Source organism: Daphnia magna, linkage group LG1, assembly GCF_020631705.1.
Source record: "Daphnia magna isolate NIES linkage group LG1, ASM2063170v1.1, whole genome shotgun sequence".
Classification (NCBI taxonomy): domain Eukaryota; kingdom Metazoa; phylum Arthropoda; class Branchiopoda; order Diplostraca; family Daphniidae; genus Daphnia; species Daphnia magna.
In genome coordinates this window covers 3,511,152-3,526,882 of record NC_059182.1, presented here as the reverse complement: position 1 = coordinate 3,526,882, position 15,731 = coordinate 3,511,152, and the positions used below count along the sequence as shown (strand labels likewise).

General features: G+C 36.2%; 2 protein-coding genes and 3 long non-coding RNA genes across 9 annotated transcripts; 2 read left to right on the top strand and 3 right to left on the bottom strand.

Moving 5' to 3' along the window:
- Positions 1-840: 840 nt before the first annotated feature.
- On the bottom strand, positions 841-14,693 carry LOC116933405. Of its 5 annotated transcripts, none has more exons than XM_045168505.1 (6): positions 2,882-2,961; positions 1,726-1,869; positions 1,516-1,618; positions 1,228-1,303; positions 1,088-1,158; positions 841-1,023 (listed from the first exon to the last, which is right to left on the bottom strand). In XM_045168505.1, exons 1-6 carry the CDS (start codon positions 2,944-2,946, stop codon positions 967-969), a joined length of 516 nt encoding a protein of 171 aa, XP_045024440.1. In that variant the 5' UTR covers positions 2,947-2,961; the 3' UTR covers positions 841-966. The 5 variants fall into 5 exon arrangements, 4 of the variants coding, with proteins under 4 accessions (XP_045024440.1, XP_045024439.1, XP_045024442.1 ...); XM_045168504.1 differs by lacking the exon at positions 2,882-2,961 and adding an exon at positions 2,028-2,080; XR_006642719.1 differs by lacking the exons at positions 841-1,023; positions 1,088-1,158; positions 1,228-1,303; positions 1,726-1,869; positions 2,882-2,961 and adding exons at positions 5,501-5,644; positions 13,466-13,943; positions 14,017-14,216; positions 14,289-14,395; positions 14,473-14,693 and having other exon boundaries at positions 1,535-1,618.
- On the top strand, positions 2,397-3,743 carry LOC123469464. The gene is made up of 2 exons (XR_006642725.1): positions 2,397-2,442; positions 3,423-3,743. It is a non-coding gene; the product is annotated as an uncharacterized LOC123469464 (long non-coding RNA).
- On the bottom strand, positions 7,499-10,171 carry LOC123469465. The gene is made up of 2 exons (XR_006642726.1): positions 9,602-10,171; positions 7,499-7,915 (listed from the first exon to the last, which is right to left on the bottom strand). It is a non-coding gene; the product is annotated as an uncharacterized LOC123469465 (long non-coding RNA).
- On the top strand, positions 10,137-11,020 carry LOC116933409. Its single transcript, XR_004400093.2, has 3 exons — positions 10,137-10,295; positions 10,359-10,538; positions 10,819-11,020. It is a non-coding gene; the product is annotated as an uncharacterized LOC116933409 (long non-coding RNA).
- LOC116933407 lies at positions 12,231-13,223 on the bottom strand. The gene is made up of 5 exons (XM_032941181.2): positions 13,062-13,223; positions 12,831-12,954; positions 12,602-12,677; positions 12,463-12,533; positions 12,231-12,397 (listed from the first exon to the last, which is right to left on the bottom strand). The coding sequence occupies exons 1-5, from the start codon at positions 13,082-13,084 to the stop codon at positions 12,332-12,334; spliced, it is 360 nt and encodes a 119-aa protein (XP_032797072.1). The 5' UTR covers positions 13,085-13,223; the 3' UTR covers positions 12,231-12,331.
- Positions 14,694-15,731: the final 1,038 nt, after the last annotated feature.

Genomic DNA, 15,731 nt, shown 5'->3' with positions numbered 1-15,731 from the left:
TCGTAGGCCTACTCATCTTTCAATTTTATCGTTCATTAGAACCAACCGGCCCGTCTCCCTCAATCCAACGAACGTATTAGCGACCTTCACTGTACGTCTGACTCAAGATTTTGCCAAGAGGAATTTCTACGGAGAGATACCTAATAGAATTTAAAAAGCTACGCATCCAAGTGACGCTAACGTCAGGGCATTCTTTAAGAAAATAAATAAACGCGTATATGCCGACTGTAATGCACAATCATGCCGAACTTGAACCCTTTCGAGTCGCATCAAGTCCGCACTTCACGACGAAAGAATCCACCAATAGGCCATCGGTTGAACTTTTAATTCCCCCCCCCCCCCTCTCTAAAAAAAAACCTCTGTCGTCTAGTGCGGAGGACTGTTTTTGACCCATTGTTTCTCAACTGAAGACTGAAAGAAGAGTGTGATACTATCTGAAAAATGATGTGCTATTTAAATCAAACTTGGTATCCCTTCAAACTCATTATCAGGTTTTCAAGGAAGTCCGGTCAAGATCATGATCGTAATCCCTAAGGTGAATCTGTGTCTTAATCCTTGAATTAAATGAGATTCCCGGAAACATGTGTGGATATTACCAAACGACATTGGTGAACAGCATGAAGAGTGGCTTCTGCAGAAGCTTTCCTAGATTTCTACGACATTATACTTCAATTAAGTACGAAAACTAATTTTTTTGTTTCTTCCAAACACCTCTACTTGATTGGTTTGAAAGACTTTTATGAGTTTCAGTATAACATCAACTGTATCTTGTAGGTAAGAAACCCTTGTCAACGTAAACCATGAATTTGCACAACTACTAATTGTCTACATAACACAGTATTGATTTTGCCAATTCAATTTTTTTTTATTGATTATCAATGAAAACATAATGGTCGTAGATTAGTAGTGTCCGTCTTGAAATCCCAAAACAGTTGTTTTCCAAATTTAACGGCATTAGGAAAATTATTAGCCAATGTGAATGCATAAAAAGCACCATTTTGTAACAGCCGAACACCCATATTTCTGAAATTAAACGCAAACATAAATGTTATCGTTTTTAAATAACGAAAATATTTTTTTCTTCTACCTCAATCATCTCACGGACTTTATTCATGTCAATTTTCTCCATGCCCTCTTCTTTAGCTATTTCCAGCATGACTTTTACAACGAATAATTATAAAAATTAGGAAATTCCGATTCTGTTAACGAGTTGAGCTAAATTCTTACCCTGATCAATGGTTCCTCCGTTGGCTAATTTGTCACACACTCCTGCTGCAACCTTTACAATATCGCTACCGTACGCCTGTCGAAATTTTAAGAATCATCAACGTCATTCGTACTACGGATAGTATAAACGTAAAAAAGCCTTTAAACTTTCCAGCCGTCAATTGAATTCAAACCCATTAATTGATTCGCCGTCAAATTTGCAAGATGAATGACAAAGATTTTGACGCAGTTTAACCAAATTTTTGAAGTAAACAGGTTTTCCCGAGTTTCATTCGGATCGTTTCTTACCTTGTCAAGATTTAGTTCATTTTCTTCGTTACCAGCTGCGGCACTGGACGGAGCCGCCAAGATGCTCGGTAGCACGCATCCAAAAACGACCAAGACTAAAAATCTGGTTGGAATATATTTACAGTGTAGCTTCAATTTCTCTTGTTCAGAGGCATTTTTAAAAAGAGCAATTCAAGAATTTCGAAACAAAGAATGAATTAGATCACTTACCCACGAGCTGACTGCGAACGCATTTTGAAAATCTGATGAGAACAGAGGAAGCGACGAGATGTAGCTGATGATTTTGCTTGTGTTACCGATGCGCTTTTATACCCCTCCACACAGACGATAATTCGACAGATGGGCCATGAAAATCTAACAAATAAAAGCGACCCAATTAATTTTGTATTTAAACAGTCTCTTTCAACCTACGCAACAGATACGCCGAATGTTCGGGTTCATATAATAGTACTCGCGAAATGGCCATGAAAGCTAGGCAGCACAAACAAACAACGTCCATTTAAACTATTTACCTACTAAATGAGTATTGGCATAATTGAATAGCCAGCATGGCTTCACAGCTATGTATATAAATACACACGAATATTAATTGCGCATGTTGAACGGACGGAAATCGACACATGTGTCCGAAAGTCTAGCAAATAAAAGTGTTCCAATTAATTCTTTGTTCAAACACTCTCTTCAAACACATGCAGATATTCTGAATGTTCTTCTTCAAATAGTAGGCCTACTCGCAAAATGGCCATGAAAGCCAGGCAGCACAAACAGACAATGTCCATTTAAACTATTTACCTACTAAATTAGTATTGGCACAAACGAATAGCCCACACGGCTTCATAGCCATAAATTGAACGGGAACAATGTGATTTGCGCAAAAGTATCACGTAGCAAGATTGAAAGGGGGAAAAAAACTACGATTTGGCCCAGGTAAGCGAATGAGACCGTATCAATCGAATAGGTAACTGTTGGTGAGGGAACCCTCTATACATGACGCTTATTTCTACAAGGACAAACTGTTATCTAGATATGAGTCGTATGCCTATAATCTAAACATCGGAAATACATTGCAGTTGACTCACGACTTGAACTAATACAAACGGGTTCTATGAAGCAGAAAGTTACTCTGAAACCACCCAAAATCTATTATCTTTAAGCGCGTGGGATTTATAGTACGTATATCATAAGTGACTAATACCTTTACAGTCATCAGACTGTAACGTAAAAGGCCTTTTTGGTTACAATTTACACTTTAGAATATAAAATATCACTGTGGCATATAGTACTGAATGAATGTCAGGTCAAAGAAATGCTATGAACATGGATGGGAAAATGTTGAAAACTTGAATTAAACACAAAAGTCACTTACATCAATAACATAGATTCCTGGCACTGGTAAAGATTGTAGTCAACAACAGATTCCTCGGTAGTCATGATTTCTCACACACAGCCTGTCTGGTTGGGTGAGCTTCATTTTCCCTTGAAATATTAAAAGGAAATTATGACAATTCTCTAGATTAACTGGCGTTCTAAGTTAAGAATTTTGTGACATAAGTCAGTTTCAAGCACCTTAAATTGGAAATAAACAAGTTAACTTTTCTAGAAGCAAACAGCTGACGGGGTTGCCACAAAAATTAAGATACAGAAGGCGGAAATATCTGTAGGGCTTACCCTTACTAAAAACCGTTCCAGTTTAATCTTGAATAAAATACACACTTTAGCACGATCGAATCCCACGAGCATGGTTCCCGAGTTCTTTTCCCTTACTCATGTTTTCTGTTGAGACATCTTCAACTAAGCTCCATATTATGTATCAGCATATTTTTTAAGTACGATTGCTCACTGAACGTCTTGAAATTTGATATAATTCTCGACTTAAAAGAAATGGTTTTTAATTGTAATTTGTTTAGATCCATTCCAACAGATTTAACAACTTCAACTTCAACAATTAGGGACCCAACTGCATAACAGATTTAACAGTTTCAAACGTCGACCGCTGCAGAAGCTCGTGTCATCTATCGTGAAATTTTCAAACATCGACCGCTATAGGACTTGGCGCCATCTATCTTCAAACATTGACCGCTGTTCAATCTAATGCCATCTATCTTCTGAAAGTGAACCTTGGGCCAAAAACATGAAAGTGGTTAAATGTAAAAAAAGATAAACATAACTTTTTTGCTTTTTCTCTTCTTGTCTGAACACAAATAAATTCAATCCATCAATGATGACTACCTCTTTTGTGAGATCTACATTTACTCATTATTTTTCTACTGACTGTCCTTCCATTACGCACTGCATTCACGCAAACCAAAAAAAATTATTCAAGCCTCCGTTTCCGAACAAATCCTTTGGCTTTAGTTAGGTCCTTCTTAATGACACCAAAAATAATGAGAACCCAAACGTAATTGTATGTCTTTTGTCTGTTTAGTTATTTTCTTTGAGTCGACTAATCAATTCATCAATTCGTTAACAAAACAAAAATTGAAAAATATTTTAAATTTACGTCTTGTGTTAAGCCTTCAGTGGCTCAACCAGTAGACCTATACCTTGTTTCAATATTCAATTCCCCAATTAGCTGTGTCATTACTAAATCGGCCTTGAAAACATGAAGCATTTTCTCCCGTACTCATCTTTCAATTTTATCGATCATTTAGAACCAACCGGCCCGTCTCCCTCAATCCAACGAACGTATTAGCGACCTTCACTGTACGTCTGACTCAAGATTATGCCAAGAGGAATTTCTACGGAGAGATACCTAATAGAATTTAAAAAGCTACGCATCCAAGTGACGCTAACGTCAGGGCCTTCTTTAAGAAAATAAATAAACACATATATGCCGACTGTAATGCACAATCATGCCGAACTTGAACCCTTTCGAGTCGCATCAAGTTCGCACTTCACGACGAAAGAATCCACCAATAGGCGATCGGTTGAACTTTTAATTCCCCCTCCCCCCTAGATTTCTACCACATTATACTTCAATAAAGTACGAAAGCATGTTTAAACTTTCTTCCAAACACCTCTACTAGAATAATTTGAAGGACATTTGCCAGTTTTAGTATAACCTAGACTACATTTTGCAGGTAAGAAACATTTGAAAACGTAAACCATCAATTTGCCGAACTAATAATAGTCTACATGACACAGTATTGATTTTGCCAATTCTTTTTTTTTTATTGATTATCAATGAGAACATAATGGTCGTCGATTAGCAGTGTCCGTCTTGAAATCCCAGTTAGTTGTTATACAAATTTAACCGGCCCAGCATGAGGCCCCCCAGAGGATGCAGCCCAATTTAGTTGCCGAACATCCATATTTCTGAAATTAAACGCCAGCATACAGGTTATGGTTTTTAAATAACGAAAATGTTTTGTTTCTACTACCTCAATCATCTGTCGGACTTCCTTCAAGTCAACTTTCTCCGTGTCCTTGTCTTTAGCTATTTCCAGCAGTACTTTAATAACGAATAATTATAAAAATGAGGAATATAGATGACAACGAGTACAGCTCAATTCTTACTCTTATCAAGGGTTCCTCCGTTGGCTAATTTGTCACACACTTTTGTTGCTACCCTTGTAACATCGCTACTGTATGCCTGTTGAAATTTGAGGAATTATCAACATTATTCGTACTACGGATAGTAGGGCCTATAAACGTAAAAAAAGCTTTTTAACTCTCCAGCCGTTAATTGAGTTCAAAACAATCAATTAATTCAACATCAAAATTTGCAAGATAAATGACAAAGATTTCGACGTACTTTAACCAACTTTACTGCACTCGACAGGTTGTCGTGAGTTTCATCTCCACGACCGGTTGTGGCACTCGACGCAGCGGCCAAGGTGCTCGGTAGGACGCATCCGAGAACGACCAAGAGTAAAAATCTGATTGGAATACATTTACACTGTAGCTTCAATTTATCTCGTTCAGAGGCAACTTTTAAAAGAGAAATTCAAGAATTTCGAAGCAAAAAATGAATTAGCAGACTTACCCAAAAGCTGATTGCGAACGCATTTTTAAAATCTGATGCGAACAGGAGAAGTGACGAGATGTAGCTGATGATTTTGTTTGAGTTACCGATGGGCTTTTATACCCATCCACATCGACGATAATGCGCCACATGGGTCATGAAAATCTAGCAAATAAAAGTGATCCAATTAATTTTTGTTTAAACAGTCTTTTTAAACACACGCAGAGATCCCGAATGTTCGGGTTCAAATAGTAATCACAAAATGACCATGAGAGACAGGCAGTACCAACAGACATTATTTGTCCATTTACACTATTTACCTACGAAATGAGTATTGACACAACCGAATAGTCAGCATAGCTTCACAGCTAAGCACACACACGAATATTAATTGCGCGGGGTTGAACGGACAGCACAATTTGTTCAAAATTTCGTTTAAAAACATTCTACCTGGCCACTCTCTAAGAAACGCTGTGTTCTAAAAGGAAACTAATGTTTTGCGATATCTAAACATGACTTGTTTGTCACCTCCTCCGACACACGATGTTTAGAAATTTTTTTCGAAACAAAAATGATTCCCCCCACCCAAACACATTTGTTTTCTTTTTGTTTTTAACCAGACGGCACCGAAAGAACCCCAGGCTATGCTGGAAGCCATGGCCTTGTCAGGGAGGAATATACTCCTCCCTGGCCTTGTTATCCCTCCCCTTATTTGCATATTTCTCGAAATTCGTAAAAAATTGTATTTACATAAATAAATGAATTAACTTTAAAGTTGAATACATTAATTTGCAGCTAATGCATTTAAACCTAATTTGGTAATTATCTAATCCTCTGCATCCTCTTCTGTTCTCTAGATTTTGCTATAGATTTATCGTATCTAGATGTCAACATGAATTACACACATACATACATACATAACACACATATACACACACATATACACACACATATACACACATATACACACATACATACATAACATGTCAAATATGAAATATCTCATAATTTTGTCGAGGTTTGAACCAGCAACCTATAATGTCAGAATCTAGCTTGATAACCATTGTGCTATTTGGACCCTCATTTTCTTTACATTTGATCATATTAATAGAGGAAAATATGAAGAAACATAAAAGTCATTTGAATATCGTTTGATTTTTCAATGACAAATATTATACGATTATTGACTCTGGCTTATTCTCAGTGATTTTTAGTGAAAATTCATTTGGTAACAGAAAATATTCAGTTTTAATGCACCACTATTATTTATTTGAGAAACATACAGGTGATAGCTCTGTCAGAAAAAACTTTTTCAATAGACATCTCAAAATACATACTATGCAATGGGAAACAACTAATCTCTATCTATTAGATTTGATAATGTAGATAAATAATATTTTTCATTTTTTTTTAAATAAACACATTTTTACGTTTGCAATAAACTTGATTATCAAACCAATTCACGCGATATATACTTATTTCATTTGTTGATGTTTCAAAATGTTTGTTTTTTACATCCCACCAAACAGATGCAAAAAGTTAACATTTTTACCTTTTCTTAACGCAATGTTTAGTTAAATCATGTGTCGTTTAATGACGGGCGTTTATTAGGTTTAATGTCCAAAGTGGCGCGAAGGTAAAAATGAGAAAAAGAAATTTACTCCATTTTTTAAACTTTGTGTTTCCGTTTTGAAAACATAGAATTTAGAATATTTTCAAAGCATGGTCATGTTTCCCTTTTTCAACACAGCGTTTCTTAGAGAGCATTGTTGCTTAAGAGTAGTATGCAAATTTAAACTGAAAAGTTTTGCAGAGAGCTATAAAAACTATCAAGTAATTGTAATCACCAGTAGACATATGTCTGATGATAAACATAAACAAAGATAAAAGGAAGTTTTAAACACACACCCTGTCTCTGAAAACATAAGGAATATGTCGCAATTTATAGAACCGTTAGATTGAGATAACGTAAACAAACTCTCGGTCAAATGATTCAAGATAAAAAAAGTGAAACGGAAATTTGTTAACCAAACCTTTTGTTTTACTATTAAGAATTATGTACAGTTTATCTTCATGCAAATAAACTGGATTGAACAGAAAACACATCCAATTACTTCAGATTTATGATCGATTGAAATAAAGGTTATGAAGTGATAGATGAAGCAGTTGCATCAGCTATAATCCTGTTAAAGATAAAAGCTAGAATGCCACAAATGATCAGCATCAAAGAATTGATGGCCGCTCTGTCACCTGAGTTTCGTTCAACACACAAGAGATGACCATTCAAATTCAATCATTCAAATTTTTTCAAAAATCACTCACATATTTTAAGAGGACTGAAAATTTCGGGATAGATTTCTTCTGCTGTAGAATTGTTCACCGTAGAATTGTTAGAATACAAACGCTGGTAGCCATCAACACTCCAAGAATGCAATCCTATTAACGTGAACCCAATCAACGAAGCGAATACCATCATGACAGTTTACTTTATTTCAATCTAATAACTTAGTTTTAAAATTTTAGTCAGACTAAAAGATTTTCCAATTAAACAGAAAAGAATAGAACCGACTTTTTGCTAGCCAATAGAACAAAATCTATAATCTTTAGGCGTATGGGCTAAATAATACGTATCTCATCAGTGACTAATCCTCTTATAGTCTGATATTCAAACTCCAGAGCTAAATGACTGTGGAATTAATACTATGACTCGATGATGATGTCTAAATAGACACCGGGAAGAAATGCCCAAGAATTGACTACAGGTAACCACACAATCATATGCTCTATTAGGCCTACTATCTTTCCTCTTTTTGCAGATTGACTTCATAATGTTTTAGTGCATTTATGCTTCCCACAGCAGTGGTTTGTGACTTTTGATTACAATCCCAAGCAAAATGGAGAAGGACAAAAATAAAGAAGCAATTCAGTTTAATATTCATCACTGCTTGAATTGGAAAGTAAAAGGCCAGCTTGGTAACAATTTAAATTCTAGAACATCAAATATTGCTCTGGCATATAGTAGGGGAGGGTGGGGCTAGTTGGTACAATTTTTTTAATTTCTTCTCTGGTTTCTTTAATTTTTTATATTTTGACACCCAAAAAATTGTAAAAGAAAGCTCAGATAACCAGCTTTCTCGTTCCATTTTTTTATTTGATCTACGTCGAAGAATTCATATCGAAATCAACGTTCAAAAAGCTAAAAAAAATTTGCCTACATGCCCCACTAACGGGGTAAGTTGGCAGTGGTAGTGGGGTAAGTTGGCCCCATGTATTTCAAATACGGATTTCAGTGAAATGTTGATGTTGTAAACAAACTAGAATAACATTACAATAAACAAAAATCCTATAGTTATTTTAGAGTGGGAAACTCAGAAATAAGTTGTGATAACTTACATAAAGATTAATAGCCTTAAATGCAAAAAATAAAAAATAATATTCATAATTCAGGCAAACATTTCACAGGTGAACATCGTATAAAGTGAAACACTTAAAATTTGCCAAATTTTGGCCTCTAATGCATACCACTGTTCACCATAAGTCATATCTAGCAAATATTCGACTTACAATTCCCTGACATTTTGACAAGCCATGTACCATACATATGCATGTATAATGCCTATGCCGACATGCCCCATGTTGCAATGTATCAACTTGCCCCAACCCGGGGTTTATTCAAATAACAATTTTTATTACTCCTTCATAATTGATTAAAACAAATCCATTGTTACAGTTCAATAGAGGACACAATTTTCTATAAAACTAATATTTTTTAAAAATTATATGCATACCAAGAAAAGATAAAATTGATGAATACCAAGCACGCAACTATTGTGGATTTGACGCAAAAAATTTCGTTATTTTCTATTTCCTAAACTATTTGGGATAAATTGATAAAACTTTGCACAAATGTGCGCACGATAAACATCTTTAACCATGAATTATTTCAATAAAACCTCTTTCACACAATTCTTCTAAATTAGGAATTGCAAACTTGCCCTCCTGCCAACTAGCCCCACTCTCCCCTACTAAATTAATAAGAGATCATTTTTGAAATTCACAGCAAATTTTATGAACACGAATAAGAAAATGTTGCAAACTTGAATGAAACATGAAGTCACTTACATCAAGAACATGGATTCCTGGAACAGATGAGGATTGCAGTCAACAACAGAATCCACAGTAGTCATGATTCCTTACACACAGGCTGTATAGGTAAGCTTCATTTTTACCTAAAAAATTTAAAGGAAAAGGCAATGATTCTCTGGATTGACTGGAATTCTTAGTTAAGAATTTTGTGACACAAGTACTTTAAATTGAAAATGAAGAAGTAAGTTAACTCATCTAGAAGCAAACAGCTCATGGGTTACAACCAAAATGAGAATACTGAGGAAAAAATATGTAGGGCTTAAGGTGCGTCTATACTAGCAGTTTTTAAAGACAAGTTACGGTCATACATACATACAGACTCGATACAGGCATACGGAAAGCTTATTCCGTTCAATCTACACTAGCGATTTTCCGTAAGCGTATGCCTGTATATGCCTGTGTGTCTGTAAGAAAAAAAGTTTGAAATGATTCAAACTTTTCCCGTAAGTAAGAGTTACCGTAAGATGAAAAATAAGGTTCAGCCAATGAGAATAAAGTATATATTTTCAAATACTCTTTATTAGTGCAACCACACATGACTGCAACATTGTCTGTTGAAGTTCGTCTGCCACAGTCGTCGTGCGTATTAAAAAACTTGAATTTGAATCAAAAACATGGGGCCCAAACCATCTCCAAAGAAGAAGAAATCCCCAAAGAAAATAACCGAAAAGTAAATACTTTAATTCTATTTGTTGCTTTTTCTCAGTTTATGTACAATTTTAATATTTTGTAGACTGAAACTAGAAAAAAAAGACGTCGAGAGGTTCATTTTGTGTGTTAAAAATCATCTTGCCTTAAAAGTTTGCCCTGCCTTCTTCAACGCCCATTTTCCGTATGATGTCTGTAAACCTATGTGCAGTGTGGATTGCGTTACGGAAAAACTGAAATAGCGTGGCAGTAAGACTGTATGCCGGTATGCCTGTATGACCGTAACTTGTCTTTAAAGACTGCTAGTATAGACGCACCTTTAGCACAATCGAATCAAACAAGCATGGTTCCCGAGTTCCTATCGGTCAAATCAGTCAAATCATGTGTTGAGTCATCTTGAACTAAGCTCTCTATTACATATAAGTATTCCTTTTAAGTGCCATTGTTCACTGGAACGCCTTGAAATTTGATCTAATCCTCGACTTGAATGGAAATGGTTTAGTTTTACTGTCTAAGATGATTTTTGGCTTAACTCCATTTCACAGATTTAGCATTCTCAATCATCGACCGCTCTAGGGGCTGGTGTCATCTATTCTTCATTCATCGACCGGTATTGAAATCAGGGCCATCTATCCACTGGAAGTGAAACTCGTCCCAAAAAACGAAAATGGTAGAATGTCCGAAACACCGTTTTTGCTGTTGCTTTTTCTTTTCTGAGCACGAATAAATTAAATCCATCAATGACAACTACCTCTTTTGTAAAAATCCCCATTTTCTGATTTTATACTGACTTTCCTTCCGTTTGCACTGCATTCATGCAAATCAAAAAGAACTAAATATTTAAGCCTTTATTCGTTTCAGAACAAAAACCTTTGGCTTTAGTTAGGTCTCTAATGAAACTAAAAGTCATCGGAACCGAAAGGAAATTAAATATCTTTTGTCTTTTAGTTCTCTTTGAGTCGACTGATCAATGGTTCGATTCGTTAAGTAAATAAAAGAGAAAAGTATTTTTAATTTACGTCCTGTGTTGAGCTGGCTTGACCAGTATACCTTGTTTCAATATTCAATTATCCAATCAACTGTGTAGTTATAAACAAGGCCTTGAAAAAAAAAAGTGGCGTTTTCTACCATGCTTATCCTTTAATTTCCTCGTCCATTAGAGCCAACCGGTTCGTCTCTCTCTTTCCCTATGCAAAGAACGTAACCACCTTCTCTGTACGACTGACTCATCATTATGCCAAAAAGAATTTCTACGGAGAGATCCCTAACAGAATTTAGATAGCTACGCATCGAAAAGACGCTAACATCAGAGCATTCCTTAAGAAAATAAATAAACGCGTACATGCGGGCTGTAATGCACAATCATGTCCAACTTGAACACTTTCGAAACGCATCAAGTCCGCACTTCACGACGAAAGAATCCACCAATAGGCGATGGGTTAAACGTTTAATTCCCCCCAAAATTTGCTGTCGTCTAGAGAGGAGGCCTGTTTTTGATCCATTGTTTCTCGACTGATGGCTGGAAGACGAGTGTGATAATATGTACAATCTGAAAAATGATGTGCTATTTAAATCGAACTTAGTATCCCTATCCCTTCTTTATTAATAGGTTTTCTAGGAAGTCCGGTCGTGATCATGACCGTAATCCCTAAGAAGAATCTGCGTCTTAATACTTGAATTAAATGAGATTCCCGGAAACATGTGTGGATATTACCTAACGACATTGGTGAACAGCATGACGAGTGGCTTCTGGAGAAGCTTTCCTTGATTTCTACGACACTATACTTCAATGAAGTATGAAAGCTTGTTTGTTTCTTCCCAACACCTTTACTAGAGTGATTTGAAGGGACTTATACCAGTTTCAGTATAACCTAACTAGATTGTGTATAGGTAAGAAAAACTTGTCAACGTAATCCATCAATTAGCAGAACTCATAACAGTCTACATAACACAGTAGTGATTTTGCCAAAGATTATATATATATTTTTTTTTATTATCAATGAGAACATAATGGTCGTCGATTAGCAGTGTCCGCTTGCAGCCAGTTGTTATACAAATTTAACGCCCCCAGCATATGAGCCCCAAGAGAGCGCAGGTGACTTTCGTGGCCGAACATCCATATTTCTGAAATTAAACGCCAGCACACATGTTATGGTTTTCAAATAACGAAAATGTTTTGTTTCTACTACCTCAATCATCTCACGGACTTCATTCAAGTCAACTTTCTCCGTGTCCTTGTCTTTAGCTATTTCCAGCAGGACTTTAATAACGAATAATTATAAAAATGAGGAATTCAGATACTGTCAACGAGTAGAGCTCAATTCTTACTCTTATCAAGGGTTCCTCCGTTGGCTAATTTGTCACACACTTTTGTTGCTACCCTTGTAACATCGCTACTGTATGCCTGTTGAAATTTGAGGAATTATCAACGTTATTCGTACTACGGATAGTATAAACGTAAAAAAGCTTTTAAACTCTACAGCCGTTAATTAAATTCAAACCAATTAAGTAATTCGCCGTCAAATTTGCAAGACAAATGACAAAGATTTCGACGTACTTTAACCAACTCTACTGCACTCGACAGGTTGTCGTGAGTTTCATCTCCACGACTGGTTGCGGCACTCGACGGAGCGGCCAAGATGCTCGGTAGGACGCATCCGAGAACGACCAAGAGTAAAAATCTGATTGGAATACATTTACACTGTAGCTTCAGTTTATCTCGTTCAGAGGCAACTTTTTAAAGAGAAATTCAAGAATTTCGAGGAAAAAAATGAATTAGCAGACTTACCCAAAAGCTGGTTGCGAACGCATTTTTAAAATCTGATGCGAACAGAAGAAGTGAAGAGATGTAGCTGATGATTTTTTTTAGTTACCGATGCGCTTTTATACCCAGCCACATCGACGATAGTGCGCCACATGGGTCATGAAAATCTAGCAAATAAAAGCGATCCAATTAATTTTTTGTTTAAACAGTCTCTTTAAACACACGCCGAGGTCCCGAATGTTCGGTTTCAAATAGTAATCACAAAATGACCATGAGAGACAGGCAGTATTTACACTATTTACCGACGAAATTAGTATTGGCACAACCGAATAGTCAGCATGGCTTCATAGCTAAGCACACACACGAATATTAATTGCGCATGTTAAAGAGACACGATTTGTTCAATATATCGTTTACAAATATTCTACCTGGCCATTGTTGCTTAAGGGTAGTTTGCCAATTTAAACTGAAAAGTTTTGCAGAGAGCTATAAAAACTATCAAGTAATTGTAATGACCAGTATGTTTGATGATAAACATTAACAGAGAGAAAAGGAATTTTTTAACACATACCTTGTCTCTGAAAACGTAGGGAATATTTCGCAATTTACAACCGTTAGACTGAGATAACGTAAACAAACTCTCGGTCAAATGATTCAAGATAAAAAAAAGTGAAACGGAAATTTGTTAACCAAACCTTATGTTTTACTATTACGAATTATGTACAGTTCATCTTCATGCAAATAAACTGGATTGAACAGAAAACACATCCAATTACTTCAGATTTATGATCGATTGAAATAAAGGTTATGAAGTGATAGATGAAGCAGTTGCAGCTATAAACCCGTTGACGATAAAAGCTAGAATGCCACAAATGATCATCAAAGAATCGATGGCCGCTCTGTCACCTGAGTTTCGTTCAACATACAAGAGATGTTCATTAAAATTCAATCATAAATTTTTTTTTAAATAATCACTCACATATTTTGAGGGGACTGAAAATGTCGGGATACATTTCTTCTGCTGTAGAATTGTTCACCGTTGAATTGTTTGAATACAATTCACAGTCGGCTATTAAACGCTGGTAGCCATCAATACTCCAAGAATACAATCCTATTATCGTGACACCAATCAACGAAGCGAATACCGCCATGCCCATGACAATTTGACTCGATTTCAATCTAATAATTTCGTTTAAAAATTTTAGTCAGACTAAAAGATTTTCCAATTAAACAGAAAAGAATAGAACCAACTTTTTGCTAGCCAATAGAACAGCAAAGGCGACCAGGTAGATTCCTCCCCAAATGCCTGAAGCGACATCATCTGGAACCCAATTAGAATAAATCGCCAACGCCGATACCTGAATCACACCGTGAGTAAATAGGGTCATAGATATAGTTGACCTCGTATTTTGGATTAGTAACAGCGAGAAATTACCTGCAAGCTGAATGCTAAAAGACCCACAAAGGCGTCGGCTGCAGCTAGAATTTTTTCCATAGTTTTAATCGATTAAAATAACAAAGAAATTGAACGGGGACAATGTGATTTGTGCAAAGGTATCACGTAGCAAGATTGTAAGGGGGGAAAAAGTACAATGATTTGGCCCAGCTAAGCGAATCAGTCCGTATCAATCGAATAGGTAACTGTTGATGAGGGAAGACTCCGTACGTGACGCTTATTTATACAAGGACAAACTGTTATCTAGAGCTTAGTTGAATACCTACAATCTGAATACGGGCAATAGATGACAGTTGACTCACGGCTTGAAGTAATGCAGACGGGTTCTATGACGCCAAAAATTACTCCGAAAACCCCTGTAATCTTTAGGCGTATGGGATTTGGGATTCGTATCTCATTATTGACTAACCCCGTTACAATCTGATGTCTCCATAGCCAAATAACTTTGGAATTGTGGCTATGACTCGATGATCGTCACTCGGATAGACAGGGGGAAGAAATGCCCACGCGGTGACCACAGGTAATCACGCAATCATATGCTCTATTACTATCTTCCCTCTTTTTTCATATCGATTTGAAACAGATTCGGTTTTATTCATAATGATTTCGCGCCTTTATGCTTCCCACAACAGTGGTTTGTGACTTTTGATTATAATCCCAAGTAAAATAGATAAGAACAAAATTTTAGAACCTATTTTGTTTTAAGATTCATCACTGCTCTTTTGGGCAAAAATTTTAACTCTAGAACATAAAATATCACATTGGCACACAGCACTAAATGAATGCCATGTCATTTTTTAATTTCACAGAAAATTTAAGAATATCTATAGGAAAATGTGGAAAACTTGAATGAAACATAAAGTGACTTACATCAAGAACATGGATTCCTGGCACTGGTGAAGATTGCAGTCAACAACAGAGTCCTCGGTAGTTATGATTCCTCAAACCCAGCCTGTTAAGGTTTCATTTTCACCTAAGAAAGGAAATGATGATGATTGCCTGGATTAACTAGCAAGTGCTTAAAATTGTAAATGAAGAAATTAACTCATCTAGAAGCAAACAGCTCATGGGTTTGCCATTAGAATGAGGATACAGAAGGGGGAGGGGGGGAATGTAGGGCTTATATGGAAAACCGTTCCAGTTTTATCATAAATAAAATGCACGGTTTAACACGGTCGAATCAAACAAGCATGGTTCCCGATTTCTTTTCCCATAGCCAAACCATGTTTATTGCGTTG